This window comes from Colias philodice, chromosome 20 (assembly GCF_061535455.1).
Source record: "Colias philodice isolate Cphi_HAF_F1 chromosome 20, ilColPhil1 Martin Lab GWU primary, whole genome shotgun sequence".
In the NCBI taxonomy this organism is placed as follows: Eukaryota; Metazoa; Arthropoda; class Insecta; order Lepidoptera; family Pieridae; genus Colias; species Colias philodice.
The window spans coordinates 5,955,509-5,973,639 of record NC_143105.1 but is presented as its reverse complement, the minus strand read 5'-3'; the positions used below and the strand labels follow the sequence as shown (position 1 = coordinate 5,973,639).

The 18,131-nt window shown below is 35.3% G+C and overlaps 1 protein-coding gene across 1 annotated transcript in view; it reads right to left on the bottom strand.

Annotated features, from left to right (window-relative positions):
• The window catches only part of LOC149479492 (HEAT repeat-containing protein 5B), a 33,059-nt gene extending 18,779 nt beyond the window's left edge, over positions 1-14,280 (bottom strand). Inside the window, exons 1-16 of the mRNA XM_089708001.1 lie at positions 14,016-14,280; positions 11,807-11,940; positions 11,247-11,458; positions 10,713-10,860; positions 9,823-10,040; positions 9,499-9,596; positions 9,012-9,175; positions 8,625-8,758; positions 8,163-8,313; positions 4,111-4,242; positions 3,708-3,858; positions 3,157-3,345; positions 2,267-2,385; positions 1,824-1,960; positions 1,361-1,542; positions 84-178 (exon numbers count right to left, since the gene is read on the bottom strand). Of these exons, the coding sequence (XP_089564127.1) occupies positions 84-178; positions 1,361-1,542; positions 1,824-1,960; positions 2,267-2,385; positions 3,157-3,345; positions 3,708-3,858; positions 4,111-4,242; positions 8,163-8,313; positions 8,625-8,758; positions 9,012-9,175; positions 9,499-9,596; positions 9,823-10,040; positions 10,713-10,860; positions 11,247-11,458; positions 11,807-11,932 (2,256 nt within the window). The 5' untranslated portion in view covers positions 11,933-11,940; positions 14,016-14,280. The remainder of the gene's footprint in view (positions 1-83; positions 179-1,360; positions 1,543-1,823; positions 1,961-2,266; positions 2,386-3,156; positions 3,346-3,707; positions 3,859-4,110; positions 4,243-8,162; positions 8,314-8,624; positions 8,759-9,011; positions 9,176-9,498; positions 9,597-9,822; positions 10,041-10,712; positions 10,861-11,246; positions 11,459-11,806; positions 11,941-14,015) is intronic.
• Between the last annotated feature and the right edge of the window lie 3,851 nt (positions 14,281-18,131).

Sequence of the window (18,131 nt, the reverse complement as noted above, 5' to 3'; positions counted from 1 at the left end):
CAAGACACAGAGTATTCATAATAAAAAATCTGTCGATATTAAAAATATTATTTAACACTCTTAAAAAAGCAAAAATGAATTACCTGCTCTTCAATATCCGCGTGGTCGGTATCATAAATCCAACTCTCTTCACCTAGCAGTATTGTATCACGCGGATGCATGGCGTGCCTCAGCATTCCTAGGAGAATACAAAATAAATTAATAAAGAAAACACTATTAGATGTAAATTTTATTCCTGGTTTTAATAATAAAAAATAAATTAATAAAATAATAATAATATTATTCCTCCCTCCCTCATAAGAGGGAGGACCGCACGCTTAATACAAACTCGAGTTATTGTACCCCACTGTAGTTACAGACCACTCCACCCACACTAAACAATAGTTCCATATTAAGCTGAACGCGCACTTGTACGTGCCGCACTTGCCGCCTTCGCCGCAGTCATCGCATTTTTTAAATCTTTATATGAAATAGTGTACGTTATCGTACGCACCTATCCGCTCCGAACGATTCGCATTTCCATAAAATCCTGTAGGTATACTGATTCAACAAGCTCGCGCGGATGATGTCATTAAATTCGCCGCGTGCGGTGCGTACGGCTCGTGCTGTACGTACGGCTCGTGCTTACATACGGCTTGTGCGGTACGTACGGTACGTACAACTCGTGCTGCGCGTACGGTACGTACGGCGCGTGCAGTACGTACGGTACGTACAACTCGTGCTGCGCTTACGGTATGTACGGCGCGTGCGGTACGTACGGTACGTACAACTCGTGCTGTGCGTACGGTACGTACGGCGCGTGCAGTACGTACGGTACGTACAACTCGTGCTGCGCTTACGGTATGTACGGCGCGTGCGGTACGTACGGTACGTACAACTCGTGCTGCGCGTACGGTATGTACGGCGCGTGCGGTACGTACGGTACGTACAACTCGTGCTGTGCGTACGGTAAGTACAGCGCGTACAGTACGTACTGCTCGTGCTGTACGTACTGCTCGTGCGGTACGTACGGTACGTACAACTCGTGCTGCGCGTACGGTACGTACAGCGCATGTGGTACGTACGATACGTACAACTAGTGCGGTACGTACAGCTCGTGCGGTACGTACGGTACGTACAATTTGTGCTGCGCATACGGTAGTGGTACGTACGGCTCGTGCTGTACGTACGGTACGTACGACTCGAGCTGTGCGTACGGTATGTACGGCTCGTGCTGTACGTACGACTCGTGCGGTACGTATGCCTCATTCGATACGTACGGTACTAACGGTTTGTACGGCTCGTGCTGTACGTACGAATCGTAGGGCGCGTACGGCTTGTGCGGAGCGGACAGGTGCGCGTGCACCTGTATACCACTCACCAGTAGCGACAGTGGCGCCGCTCGCATCAGCAGAGCCCGCCAGTTCAGCAGCCAGTAGTCTCAGTAATGGCGGCGCAGGCGCACCAGCCGCTAACGCACCGCACGCTTGATATAAACGTAGCCGGAGTAATGCCGCTGGGGCTTTTAGTGCCCCGCCATAGTTGCGGACTACGCCACCGACACTGAAAAAAAAAATTGTATTAGAGTTATGCGTAATATAACCAAACTTGTTCGGGAATCTGTGAAGATATTAAGATATCTAGTAAAAAGTCTAGTAGTATTAATTATACGAATCAAACGGAACAAATCATAAAATGTTCTTTATATTTATGTTAAAGTTTATCTATTGTAAAGACCACATAAAAAATTAAGGCAAAGTTTGAACATGAAACTAAAACATATTGTTTATCATAAAAACTTATAAATACACACAACTTACAAATAGCCATTTAAAAATACATACTTAGTAAGAACAGCAACCGCTCCATCTATAGGCTGAGACAATCGCTTGGCCGTATCATCATTGTGCACTAACGAAGGACAGTGTATCAACAAACTGTGTAATGCTGATAATGCACCCGCACGACCTTCTAGTGTCACCTAAAAATATACATATTTAAATTTTATAAGTTAAAAAATGCGTCAATTATTAATCCATCAGGCCCTGGAATCACAGACAATAGAAAATCTATTGGTCGTGGCCCGATCGGGCCGTTCGGGGCTCAATGGGTTAAACTAGATACAGACATATACCATATTGTAGATTATTGGCATAAAATTGAAGTAAATAAGTGATGCGATTTTGAATAAATTAGAGATGAAATAAAAACAGAAATTTAAAAGTAATATTTTTTAGCTTATCATTAATATTTATACAAATAATAAGTAAAGAGATAAAGTATTCACCTGCCAAGTAAAGGCATCCCCTCTCGCCTTTTCAGATTCCAATTCTTTGGCAGATCTGGGGAAACTATTTCTCCATAAGAGCAGCATACGCGGTAACAAACCACGCACGACAGGCACACCTAAAAGAATAAAATTAAAGATAATTTTAGTCTATTTTTTTATAAAAATTAAACAATATTTTTATCTTTGATAAATCTGGATTTGTTCATAAAAAATTTCCATAATTTTTGTAAATTTTCCATAGTCGTCTTGACGTTTTAGTACTGACCAAATCTTTGCAATCATTACGCAAATGTAATTAACAGTAACTTCCGTCAACCACAATTTACAAAGTCTATGTATCTAAAAAATGTTGACAAGCCTATTTTATTTTATTTATTTATTTTGGTCAGCAGAGCAGTGGTGGCTCAGTGGTGAGACCTCGGACTTCGAATCGATAAGTCCGGGGTTCGAGACCGGGCGAGCGCGCAGGAAATAAATTGATTTTTCAATTTATCTGCGCATGTTGTAACATGACCACTGCTCGAACGGTGAAGGAAAACATCGTGAGGAAACCGACATGTCGAAGAATCAAAAGTTCGACGATATGTGTCATCCGCCAACCCGCACTTGGCCAGCGTGGTGGATTATGGCCTGTACCCTCATAGGAGGCCCGTGTCCCAGCAGTGGGAACATATTATGGGCTGATGATGATGATGATGATGATTTTGGTCTACCAACGTTTGTTTACATTACATATAACATATCAAAATTCATATACACAGTCATAAGGTCAATGTAAAAAAACACTTACAGGTAAACACAACATGCGAAAAATAAGTTTAAAAGTATACAATTAGCGATAAACAAAAAAAATATTAGTTTATTTATACTATTGAATAAATACTTACCGAGCGTACAAATAGCACCCACAATAAGCCAGCCAGCGTTAGTCCTAGCGGCTGTAAGGCGACTGCTCTGTCCCGCGGACCGTAACAATTGTTCTGCCGCGTTGAATGCTATTTTACCCCTCCCGTGTGGTACTCCGAGAGGGGAGGATCGAACAGCACCTAAAATTGCTGCTAGGGCTGCTGAATAACCTGTAAAGATAAAAGTTATAAATGTAAAGTTAACAAAAAAGAATACATAATAATAAATGGACTGGACGTGAAGTTTTATAATTTCCATAATTACGGCAATTTACTTCACAGTTTGTGAATTTAAATGTTCATGAAATAAGCATGAAATAAACTTATATATTTTCCGTAATGAAAACTATAATCTCTTTCTTCAAATCAACAATTACAAGGAGGTATTAAAAACCACACTAAAATCAAATAATTATTTTGTACAAAACGCATAATATTTATCTCATTCGCACGTAACGCACACCTACCGCAACGCAGTCGCTGCGGTGAGTCGTGCAGCGACGTACGGGTGTTTTAACACTTTTATAACTCACCCGATATGTGATGTGGCGTGGGTCTAGCCACATCTAGTGCATCACATGCGCGGTCCAACAGCGGCGTTATGAGCGCGGGCAACGCTTCGCAAACGCACCGCACCGCAGCCGCTGCGGCTAGTCGTGCGGCGACGCACGGGTGCTCTAGTACCTAGGAACGTGTTTGACAAATGAGTCGTATTTTTTTTTAAATAGATTTTTGTCTATATGCAAAACATAAACTTTACTACTCAATTTATTTAGATAATTTACTACACGCACGTCCCTTATTCCTATACAAAGGATTAGATAAGTGTAGCGCGACTGTACTGTCCTAAAAGCAACATTTCTGTATTAAAATAATAATACAACTTAACTAAGAAATCAATAAACCATATATTATTATAAGTGCAAAAATACATACCGTAAATATAGTGTCAATCATTTTCAAAGATGTATCCGACACAAGATTATGTACCGATGTTCCCAGTTGAAGCGATAGCTCGCCTGCCTCCGTCAACGCACATACCAACAAGTGCTGACTGAATAATGTCTCCTAAAAGTATCAAATAAATAATTTAATTTCAAAATATAACTTTATATGTATTATAATACAAAATGTGATATTGACGTGATAACGTTTTTAAAATCGTTTTAGTCGGGTGACATGTTCAGAAACTTGTGTCACACCAAAACCTCACGAGCGCGATCGCAGGTATAACGAGAGAGAGACGGACCGATCTCCCGTCTCATCTCGAGCGCTGCCACCAATAAGACGTTATCACGTAAACATCTCGATCGTAAACCTACTTTACAAACAACCAATTTTTTAAGAACCAAATTGAAAATATGAATATTGATGAATTGATGAGTTGTGTTGAAGTATAGGAATTTAAACATAACAAATGGAAAGTAAATGTTTGAGAATGCCGCTCTTTGCGATCCTTTATTCTATTTTCCAATTTAGTTTCTCTGGAATATGCCTTTAAATATATATAAAAATACACTATAAAAATATCTCCTCAATGCCATAACTCAACAAAAAACACATTTATATTTTAAGTAAAACTAGTGGTCCGCCCCGGCTTCGCCCGTGGTACATATTTAGTATCCTATGTCCTTTTCCTGGCTCTAAACTATCTCCCTGCCAATTTTCAGCTAAATCGGTTCAGCCGTTCTTGAGTTATAAGTGGAGTAACTAACACGACTTTCTTTTACATATATATATATATATATATATATATATAAATACCAACCTGGGCACTAAGTTGATCCAGCCCGACTGCCGTGCATTCCTGACTCCACCTTTTCCCCCATATTACTCGACTCCGGTTGCATAGATCTTGCCCGGAGTGGCAACGGCGCAAATATTTGAGCGATGTTGCCAAACGTATTCATGGAGAAATTGATGTACTCAACATTTTTATTGCTAAGATCTCGAACTAAATCGACTCCGTAACGGCCGAAATTCAGAAACCCATAAACACTTGTTGGCTCCGTTTTATATACCAAATCCAAAGACGTATGTTGATCAGATCCATATATATTATCAAAATTACAGCTTTATTTGATCCGACAAAACGAAACTGTATATTAAGTAACGTAGATTAATTTTTCGTAAACACTACAGTATTTGTTGGCTCCGTACACAAACATATTATAGTTAGGTAATGTTCCATACATTGCTAAATCCGCCTAGACTAGACGAACTCGACTCCGTAACGGTTCAAATTTTGAAATGCTCAAACACTTCTTGACTCCGTTTTATATACCAAATCATAAGTCGTATGTTGATCTGTTCCATTTATATGCACTTGCATGACATTGACATGGGGATATGAAATTAGGGCTAGCAAAAAATCTCCTGAGTTTTATGGAAGTTGAAGAAGTCGACCGTAATTCAATTGAAACTTATAGAAAACGTTGTGAAAAATACGGAACCCTAAAAAGATAGATATTTGGACGAACCTTTCGTCATACAGTGACGGTGATAATTCTCAAGTAGTATGCATCCTACATAGACTGGGGTAGAAGCCTTTAAAAATAATAAAAAGAGAAAAAGAAACCCATTAGAAAAGGAGGGCAATATGATGAAAATAAAAGGAAAAATAAATTACGGTCAATCCGAGTTCGGGAAGTGGGAGGGGGGAGTTTTTAAGAGAAAAAAATGGTTTCTCTCGATTTCCAACAAAACTACTAGTCCTACGGAAAAACGTTCAATGGCAAAGTTGTAGGTAATAAAAAGATCTACAACTTTTGTATAAACAATTTTTTCACATAACCTCAAAATTTAGGTGAAAAGTTCAAAAAACCATGTTTTTTGTTTTTTATTTTTATCAACTTCAAAATTTATTTATTTTCTACGAAATTTGGTGGAAACTTACTTTATTATGTCTCAAATACACTGTAATTTTTTGATTGAAAATTATATTGAAGTAATACCAAAAAAAACAACCTAATTTTCAATCGAAAAGTCACCAGTCAAAATATCAGCTTTTTTCAAAACTTGGGGAGACTTTTGTTCATTGAAATCTCTACTTAAATATTTTGTAAAAAAAATAAACATTACCATAGTAAATGTTCTCAGGAAATGCATACAAACAGTGTGATAATGAGCTTTTACTAAATCTTTTACTAAATAACAACCTACCTATTGAATCATCAGTAAATATCAAGATAATTATCATAATATTTATTGACGTGTAGCGTTCGCCTTTGCCCTGAGTCTGATATCAATCTGATAAAATAATTAAAATGTTAGATTTAGGTCAAACAAATGACGACTCATATTCCTGCACAAATTATCCATTGCGGAGTAAATATGAGTGTACGCAGATCGCCAACACGTTTAACCAGCAGTGGTGCAGTGGGTACTGCCGGTGGATCGCATCGCTATCTATCGAAGCTAAGTTCGTTTTCTACGAGTTCTACGCCAACTGATACTCAAATTACTTACAGAAAACGGAAACAACCGCTAGAACAAGATTGCAGATGTAGTGATAATATGAAGGATATTCGGTCAGAGTTGAGCCGTATTAGTACATTACTTGAAAAATATGTATGCTCAAATGAACAAGTAGTAAACAAAATTCATGAAAACATTTCTGAGGTAAAAACACAAATTACCGAAATTAAATCGTCCAACGAACAATCCTTGAATTTAATTCGCCAAAATACGAATCAAATCAATGAAATTAAGTCATCACAGCATGTATGATAATTACTGAACAAAACATATTGAAGAGTACTATTTCTCAATTAGAATCACAGATCAACCAGGGTGAGAGTAAAATAAAATCAATGGAATTAAATCTTCAATCAATAAATCAGTCAGCCAATCCATCGGGTTTTACGTCTAAAAATCAACTTCATATAAATGAACACTTAATCAAGGAACTACGGGACAGAAAGAGCCGCGAAAAATATGTAATTTTTGCTGGTTTCCCAGAATCGACATCTTATAACTCAGAGGAGAGGATATCTAAATACAACTCAAACTCAAAAAATTCAAAGCTCATAACAAAATTATTCCACCACACGCTCCACTTAAAATTAACGGTGTTGTATTAGAACAGAAAACCCACGAGAAATACCTAGGTTTGCGAATCGACAGCTCTCTAAAATGGAATTATCACATCGACCACCTAAAAAATAAATTATCAGCACTTCTTAGATATCTGCGTAATATCACTTTTGCATTCCTCATAAATTACGACACACCATCTACAACACGTTAGTAAAGCCGCACCTAATGTATTTAATAGAAGTATGGGGGAGTGCTTACAAAAATAAATTAGCGCCACTCCAAATTTTACAAAATAAAATCATTAAAACTATCTTTAACTATCCTTTTTTAACTTCTACAAATAAAATCTACGACGACACTAAAATAATGAATTTAAAACAATTATACTTTTATAAAACGTGTATGTTCATCCGCAAAGCGCTACATAAAAACATAAATACAATTAATATTATATTCTCAACATCAAATCGCCACTATCCTAATAGACGAGCTAGCTATCTTGCCCTCCCGAAGATCCGAACAAATTATGGAAGGCGAACGGCAACATACGAGGGAGCACGTTTCTTTAACGGATTGCCAAGCAAATTGAAAATTGTAAACTCATTCATTGTATTCAAAAAACAATTAGACCAATGGCTGAGCTCGGTGGGCTCTGATTGGCTCATTTGAATCGGATCAACAAGAGCTAAAACGCAAAAAAGGTGGATTTGTATAAAAAGCACGTAATTATTATTATTACTGATGGTGACACTTGTGGCTCCGTTCGGATCCACATACGGTCGGTGGTGTGGCAATGGATCAACAAATACCAACCGGATCAACAAGTGAAAACGGATCAAATAATTACTAACTATATGGCACGTTTGATCAACATAGTGCCCATGGAGATATCTATATATATATATATATATATATATATATATATATAGTATATATAGATTTGTAATTACCTGATTACAATCCTTAGCATTCTCTGGGTTAAAATCAATGCTGTTCATTTGTTTAGCGACAATTTGTATTATTTCGCGACAAGCGGACGCCTGCGCTTTCTCTCCGAGCATTTTACCCAGTGTATTTCGTAGTATATAATTTATGCATTTTCTATAAGAAAAAATATATTGTAATTAGTTATTTAAACATTAATCTATGAACAATAATACGAAACAGTATATTTTCGTCTAAAATTTACATAATTGCATGAATATTAAAAAAAAATTAACCCATTAATTCTATACATTGACTTCAACACATCAATGGACAAAATATGATAACCAAAAAAAATATACAGGCTGAATTGAGAACCTCTTCCTTTTTTAGTCACTTAATAAATAACGTGTAGTAATTACTTTTCTTTCAAAATACTAAATAGACACTGCAAACTGGTATGAAATATTAGATCACAGCATACTTGCCTAGAATAAACCGCATCTACATGAGAACTCGCAGCTTTCGGATTAGCCACTAAATCCAACACATGAGTTAAAAATGTAGTCATGTTACGTTCCAACCACACTCCACCCATATTTTGTACAAATATCACATAGGCCTGGAAAACAATATCTTAATTTATATGTTTTTTTTTTATATTATTAAATAACACTCTTAATACATAGTGCATAAAGTTTAATTTGAAATGGGTTCAATTGAGTTTCATTTTCAAGAAGTTAAAAGCCTATTGTTTTAACTGACGAAAATAACCCAAATAAAAGTTATATGACCACTTTATCATCATGAAATCTTTAAATAATAAGGCTTTTGTAATAAAAACAAAAATATTGTATCAATTTGTTCATACTCACATGAGTAACGCAGACTCTCACTTCTCTGTTAACTCCAGAACCAGACTTAATTATTTCTCCTTTCAGGAAAGAAGTACCGCCACGCAAAAATGCACCCATCAATAAATTCAATGCTTCATCCAAAGATACTACATTTTTGGGTGGATCTTTTTTGTTTTGTTGTACTAAAATAAACAGTCATCATTTTTTATATAAACAGATTTCTTCATGATTGATATGTTTCTAGGATTGTAACGTGTATAAGTATATGTACTAAAACAAATGTAATAATTTATTATATACTAGAGGTCCGCCCCGGCTTCGCCCGTGGTACATATTTCGCAATAAAAGGTAGCCTATGTCCTTTCTCGGGTATCAAAATATCTCCATACCAAATTTCATGCAAATTGGTTCAGTAGTTTAGGCGTGATTGAGTAAGACAGACAGAGTTACTTTCGCATTTATAATATTAATATAGTATGGATTTGTTAATCTTGTACTAAATTACCTGATTGCATTCCCAATTTATTCTTATTGTTCAGATTTGTCGCTTCACCAGCTTGAGTCATGGCTATAAGAGCTCCAAGCAGTTCTGCTACAGCACATCTAAAACATTTCAATAATAATTATTAATTAACATGTTTATAATAGAAGATTCTAAAATTTATTATCAAAATGTTTAACTAAGTATGTACTCATTTAATAATAATTATTAAAAAAAAGTTGTGAAACAAAATTTGAATTTAAGATATTATGATTCTATTCTGGGTTTCTTAAAAACGATTATCGAACAGATGTACTACTAATAAAGAAAGAGAGAGTTTAGTCTTACCTAAGCTGATAATCACTAGGATGCGCCGCCCTTAAGCACGCAGCAGCTATCGCATCCACATCGGCAGGTGTCAACTTTTGCAACGGCAACATACTACGCAGCGCATTAGCCGCCGCCGCACGTACAGGGGACGACCTTTCATTGAGCAGCGACGCTCTAGCCGCGCGGGATACCTCGCGCAATACGTTACCCGCCGCTGTACCCATGCCTACGCATATCTATCGAAGAATATTAATCCATCAGGCCCCAGAATCACAGACACAATAGAAAATCTATTGTGTCGCGGCCGGATCTGGCCGTTCGAGGCTCTGACTTCTTAGATTTTCGAGTATTTTTTTTTTATTGTTCGTGTGGGTCATAGACAATGTCAGTTCTAGAAGTTTGTGTTGCTCTATGGAGAAACTAGTAACTTTTGCAGCGCATTAGCCGCCGCCGCACGTACAGGGGACGACCTTTCATTGAGAAGCGACGATCTAGCCGCGCGAGATACTTCGCGCAATACGTTACCCGCCGCTGTACCCATGCCTACGCATATCTATCGAGGAACATACAGGTAATTTAGTTCTCCGAGTAATTTATTTTGTTTATTGATCGTGTGGGTCATAGACAATGTCAGCAATAGAAGTTTGTGTTGCTCTATGGAGATACTTCAACAACTTCTGCTGTATTATGCGAACTGCAACGCATTTGCTTATCTATTGAGAATTACAGAAGTAGCTTCTTCGGAGAACTATCTCCGAATAATTCATTTTGTTTTTGTAGTGGATGTAGATAATCAAATAAATTGGCAATATAAGAAGTCTGTCTGGTCTATGGAGAAACTAGAAAATTTACACAACTTATTAAGCATATTCATCATTTGTTATAATTAAATTTTATTTAGAACAAACCTTTTCTAATGTAATCATAATCTCCAGTCTGGTTTGAGATTCAGCACTTTTCAGAGATCGTACAAGGGTTGACACTGTTTCTTCATACGAACGTCCCATCATCCTTCCCAGCTTTTCATACATACTCCCCAAACAACAAATAGCAGCACTGTAAAAATAATCAAATATAAATATTGACGGAGAATATTATCAAAGAGGTTTACATAAACAAAATTAAAAGAGTTATTACTACATAAAACCATTTATACATATACTAGCGATCCGCCCCGGCTTCGCCCGTGGTACCTACATGTTTAAACTATCCTATCTCTCAAGTTGGATCGAACTGCACATGTTGTGCGAATTTTATTATAATCGGTTAAGTGGTTTAGGAGTCCATTGAGGACAAACATTGTGACACGAGATTTATATATAGTAAGATAATATGTATTTTGCACAGTGTTGCAACTTGTCAGTACTCTGATCATTGTAAAAAAATCACTTCCCTCATACATGAAAAGTATAATTGTTTGGTATAAAGAGCTATTTACTTACAGTCTTGTCGGCAAGTACGATGGAGAATCATCCTTTACTTTTATGATATCATTACACTTATTAACAGTATCAAATAGTAGAAATGTATCTCCCACTGAGAATAATGTAGCGAGGCATCTAGCCAGCACTCGACGGGCTGGGGCTCCGAGATTCTCACGGAAAAGATTAACTAGCTGTGCCACTAATTTCTGCTGACAGTTCTTTATGTCTGACTGAAAAAATATATTTAAACCATTCTATAAACTATTTATTTATAATGACATACATTTACATTCCTAATTAAAAGAAATAATTGTAAACAAATAACTATTGTAAATGCATACATTTTCAAGTTTTATCAATGAAAAGGTTTTCAGTTGTTTATAAAAACATTGATGGGAATGGGGACAAAAATAGCTAAGCAGCAAACTTTACATTTTAACTAAAGCATTATAAAATTTTAAATTTGTGTCATTGTTTTCAGATCATCAACAATCTCAAAATTGTTGAGATTCAATTGCAAATAGAATAAGATCTAATTTATTTCATTAAAAGTTAATAAAACACTTTTTACTATGTACCTTATGTGCAGCAACCAGAACTTTGTCAAGAAACCGCAGCCATTCAAATATGAAATGCGGCTTCTTATCATCAGGTAACTGCTGCAATGCAGTTTCATTCAGCGTCAGGGAATGTGACACCTCCATAGTTGGAGCTACAACATTTAATAGTATTTAAATATGTAATAATTACCTTAATTTAAGGAGATTAAATTTTGTGTTAAAGTAAGCTTGATTATGTTATAAGAACTTATTGATTATTGAACTTATAGATATATTATTGATTGAATTTATTGATTACTAGCGGTCTGCCCCGGCTTCGCCCGTGGTACATATTTCGCAATAAAAAGTAGCCTATGTCCTTTCTCGGGTATCAAAATATCTCCATCCCAAATTTCATGCAAATTGGTTCAGTAGTTTAGGCGTGATTGAGTAACAGACAGACAGACAGAGTTACTTTCGCATTTATAATATTACTAGTATGGATTATTAAGAGTCCTAATACAAAATTGCGCTGGACGAAAGCTAGTATTTTTACGTTTGAACGCGATCATCGTGTAGTCGAGTAGAAAAGGCTGAAAGCGCTCAAAGTGGAAACATTATAGGACCTTATTATCTTGTTATTGTCTACTCCACCAATTCTAATCTAGTATCGTGGGCTTCCCGACTACTAAGCGCGGGAAAAACGTACCTACTTTAGTAATTTTGTGTCTGACGGAGCAGCGCAACACGTCCTACTCCCTAAAGCGCGGAGCGCGGTCTGCCGTAACAGCGTTTGCGCTCCCGTATATAATCGAAAATTCGAGAGAACTTTAAAATATTCCATTACTTTCATAAATCATATAATATGTATTTTTTTTATTGCAAATTTTTAAGCATAAATGTATCATTTAATGTGTATTTTTTATTTATTTTTTATTCTGTTGTATGTTTTAGAAATTCGACGCCAAATACACATAAAATTTCATCAAAGTAAGGCTATTTTAACTTAGATTTTCTTTGAATTTTTGAATAAAAGTACTTAAATTGCCTCGAGCATATTTTAGGATGTCTCAGTGTCTTTACTGATGTATATTTTATATGAAAACTTCTTCTTTTAAATTCCGTGTAAATTACAAAGACACGAACGTCCCGCATGGAAAAAATTGAAACACGCCTCAGGTTATTGGCTATTAAACAAACTGGACAATGAATATCAATAAATTGTCTCGAACATATTTTAGATATTGAATGAATCTTTAATTTAAGATAATAAAACACATTGTTACTTTTTTTTTTTTTATGTGAAGAGCAGGCAAACGAGCAGACGAGTCATCTGATGGTAAATGATCATCGTCGCCCACTCGCACCCACAATACCAGGGGTATGGCGAGTGTGTTGCCGGCCTTTAAGGTAGGTGTACGCTCTTTTCTTAAAGGTCCCCAAATCGTAACTCATTGGAAACACTGCCCGCGGGAGCTGATTCCAAATTTCGGTAGCACGAGGCAAAAAACTTCTTCTAAAGCGAACAGTTGTTGATCGCCAGCTGTCCAGATGGTATGGGTGGAATTTCAGCTTATGACGTGCCGTACGATGGTGGAATTCAGCAGCAGGCAGTGCACCAAACAGTTCTTCAGAGCACTCCCCATGATAAATGCGGTAGAAGACGCAAAAAGAATTACAGAAACAAGTCAAAATCACTCTAAAATCGATATGGATTCTTAATTATAATTATATAGTTTAAAAACATTCCATTAAAATTCTATGTTATAACTTGAACATAAGGTGTATATTATATTGCATTGCTGCAGGTGTTTTAACATATTGGCAGAATCAAACTATAATCCAGGTATTTGTTTTTATTTACTTAATCAATGTATACCAAGCGAAACAAATATTAATGTTAGAATAAACTGTATACAATGGTATACAAGAGCATAATTCCATGCTATAATTCAAACACCTATTTATCATTGACCAATTGAACTACAACTAATAGTTTTTAAAAATTCATCTACGACCTTCGCTTTCCAGCTCATAACTCAATAATAGAGCATACTTGCCGCAAATATAATCCAATCAACTTATTCTACACAACATAAACAATGGCATCACGAATGAATCAGCGCACCCTAATGAAATAGGAAACCTATACTCATATAATATATAACCACAATATCCCCGTAACACACCCGTTACTTTATATTAATTTTAATTAACGTTTATAATCACCAGGACACGATTCACTTACCAATGTACTTAAAATTTTCTGTTTTAATCAAACACTATTCACATAGTTGAAGAGCGACTATTAGGAATTAATTTTTTGGTTGAGAAATAAACTTTTGTTTAAAAATTAAACCTGTATTATCAGATAACGCGAAATGTACGACACACAACATATGTAATTCTCTTCAACAATTTGCGAAAAGGATGCTGATATTGTTTAGAAATTGGAATTAATTGAAACTTGAAAGATGATAGATACTGAATTAATTATTGTGAACACAACACCGATACCGTCATCTGTCATTTAAATGTCAAACTTACATAGATAATAGATTAAAATATCAGGAGGTAATTTTCAATAGCAGTCAAATCCACTTTATGTCAAATTGAGAAAAGTGTACATTTGTATACCGTCATGAGGTACAGGTAAATTAGCTTGGAGAAATTTTTGCGTTTGTAGTAGTGTATGGTCAGCAAATAAAATAAAACAACATTTTATTTTTAGTTTTTATTTTATACAGGGTTACTTGTAAAACACCAGCAACCTCGCAGGACAAGATAGCTAACATCATAAGTAACAACATTTGTTCTACGACTTTTGGCATAACGCAATAAATTATTTTTAAATGATTTTTTAAACTTTTATTGTACTCTCCTTACATTTGTAAGTCTATGTTCTATTAATTATCGGATGGACGACGCGACGCCCCCTTCCCCCTCTCGTTCGCTTTTTGTTTACGTAATTTTTGGGAGGCGTAGAGTTTATAATATTCAGACGGAAAATTAAATGAATATTTATTTTTGTATGAAAATAAAATCTAACAAATTATCAAAAGTCGAAATGTTGTTACTTATGATGTTAGCTATCTTGTCCTGCGAGGTTGCCGGTGTTTTACAAGTAACCCTGTATATATAAGGGATTTTAAATTAAACTATATGTGTTTCTCCTCTGAAAAAGATGAGACTTTATTTTAATATTTGCACATTTAACATACATATAACTTTTACATTAACAATGTTACTAAAATGAAAAATTTACTAACCTGAAAAAGAAACTACATTTAAAGTTTAATTCTTTAGTTTGAGAAGTCAAAGGCTTGCCTCGACCATGTTTTAACACTGGAGCCATATTGAATTAACAATATAAAGTTACAACACTTACACACAAATTAAACACTAGTTATGGCCTTGCCTTCATACAAAACTGCTGAATACGCCGTTCGCACGGGAATAGAATGTGGATGCGATTTCCCTTAGTTAGCATCCAAGCTTACGTCTTTATAATTATTAAACTGTATAAATTCATTCTTTAACTCCGGTCTGCATCGTGCAGACATGGGTGTAAAAGTCTCATTTTAGCTATTAAATGTAGTTTTTAAGTACATCTGAGTTTTCATTTGGGGCCTCCGGCTGCGGGACATGTAATTCACTTCAACAAATATTATAACAATAATAACAAATAATAACAACAATCAACAAATACAAAATTTATCAATTAAACTACGTACATAATAATTATAATTTTTGAATGAAATGTGCTTTATGTTCTAACGGTACCAAACGACTGCACGTAGCACCTGCGGACAGCGTAAACTGGTTTATTCTGGTTTTGTGCGTGTTTCCACTTTCCACTATCAAGTGACGATTTATTTATTTGTTTTGTTTCGTAATTATTATGGTCAAATATTAATTATGAAACAAATTATTATGGACACGATATTTTATTGTTTCACGGTAGTCGCCTTGTCGTTTGCTCAAGGACGTAAAATTGAATGATATATTTTTTTTTATAAAGTCAAAACCATTTTCTTTCAAATAAAAACTTGTTTTTATTGAAAACAAAAGTGTTGCTAGGAATAAGTATAAAATTAAATAGTAATGTTAGGATATCGAAACATTTTTGTATAGGCCAGAACGATATAGTGGAAACGCGCTCTAAGATCTGAGTAATATACACACCACTACATATGCAAAAATTTCTCCAAGCTAATTTACCTGTATGTTGTTGTGACGCTTTCAATGGTAAGTATAGATTACTATGGGGTTCAAGGTTATTCAATAATAACAAAAATACAGTTAATGCTTACAATTACAGAAAAAACTGAGATTAAAAAACGGATTTGACTTATTTTGTTCCTAAGTTGTGGATTTGACTAATTTTGTTTAAAAAGCTGTCAGGATTTGACTAATTTGGTTAAGAATTTGTCAGGATTTGACTACTTTTGAACAATCCAACTAAACTATTTAAGGGACCATGGCCCAAAATGTATGTTTCTAAATCATGGTTTTTGGATAGAAATCATCATATTTAAAATCCTAAAAAAATATATAGCACAGATAAACGTTTGATCTAGTGACTTTTTTGGATAAAAACACAATATTAAACATTTGACACGATCAAAAAAAAATCAGAAGTAACATCGATTTTAAAAGCATAATTAGTTTTATGAGAATTAGGGGAACGCTATGTTTATGAAAATTTTACATTTCATTTACTAATCAGGTTTTACAGGGAAATTTTTGGATAGATTTATAATTTAGCCAGCCATTTTTATTTAGGTTTTTTCAATAAAAAAACCATTAATTATCACGACACAAAAAAAAAACGTTAGGTGCCCACGCGCTGTCTCAATGTATGGAGATCGCAAGATCACAAGATGGCGGCCGGGGTTTGGAGCGACGTGATTGGCTCATACGGATTTGACCATGTTTGTAAGTAAGCCGCTGCCTTATTACGGATCTTGCAGACGATCAGCAACAACCAAAAATTGCACAATAGCTGTTGTCAAGCGTCTATTTCTTATTACGTAAAAGCAGACAACAAGCAGACAATCTGCCGTCAACACTGCTGCCTCTGTCGAGCAACTGAAAAACTAAAAATGCAGTTGTCGCTAATGTAAAGTCAAAGGTTGCTTTGCAAACGGTATTATCTATGACTTGTGACAGCAACACGACAGCAACAACTTAGCAATTCATCTGTTAAATATGCGACAGGTCTAATGCTTGTTGTTGACTAGTTGCTGCTTGTGTTATCATCACTAAAGTGTATAAAAACGCCAAATTACTCACAAATATAGTGTTTTTTATTGATTGTTAACTAAGATCATCAAATATTTATAAATATTATTAAAATATATTGCGGTAAGTGTGCAAAATGTTTTAGGTTAACATTTTCGACAAGTTTTCTAACATAATTGTAGCATTGTACCAATAAGGAGGTATTAAATTTTGTCGTCGCATACATTAATAATATCTTAATTTACGGTTTTATAAACAATGGCACGAACATGTTTATTAATTAATAAATGTTAGAGGGAGAACTACGAGTGTCTGTGCTTTTTTATAAACATACGTAGTACCAACAGTTGCCACTTGATTGTGAGTGGCGCTGCTTTCCATACAAAATCAAGTGCATCGGTCGAAGAAAGCAGATGTTGTGCGACAGCGACGCAACAACTTACATAATACGAATTTTTTTGACGTTTTGCGACCAGTCGCGAACCTGTCGCGCTGCTGTTGCGCGGTGGTCGTTATCTGCTGATTTTTAGCTAATAAGGCCGCCGGTGTGGAATAGGCTAATTTTGAAACTAATGTTAGTTTTTATTTGTATTTTTTAGGGATTTAGGCTGGATTTGGCTAGTTATAAAAGTTATGAGGCAATGAAGAATACTCTAAAGAAAAATGTTGTGTACCTACTTTAAAATCTATGGATTTGGATTTGACCACTTTTGAAAATTACCTCCTGATATATACTGCACAAAAATCTATGGGTGTATTCCGTTATGCACTGCGACCACTGTTAAGGTGTGACGTCAATTCAGTATACTGTGAAGCCGTTCCTTTATAGCCAGTTATACTGGTTACGATTTAAAACGGAACGCAATCCAGTATACTGTCAGCCGCATTTTTTGACGCAGCATTCAAATGAGTGTATTAAAGTTTTCTAGAACATAAAAATAAACTGTTTTGGAGTACTGTCCAATTAAAAATATTTTAATTAATATTAATTGTAAATTGAATTTATAATATAATAAAAGTAAGTACTTTTTCATAAAAAAGAATAAAAAAGAACTTTCAGCTCGTATTGAACATTTTCAACACAGTCTAATAAAGTTAATTTTTGCAATTCTTCCATTGT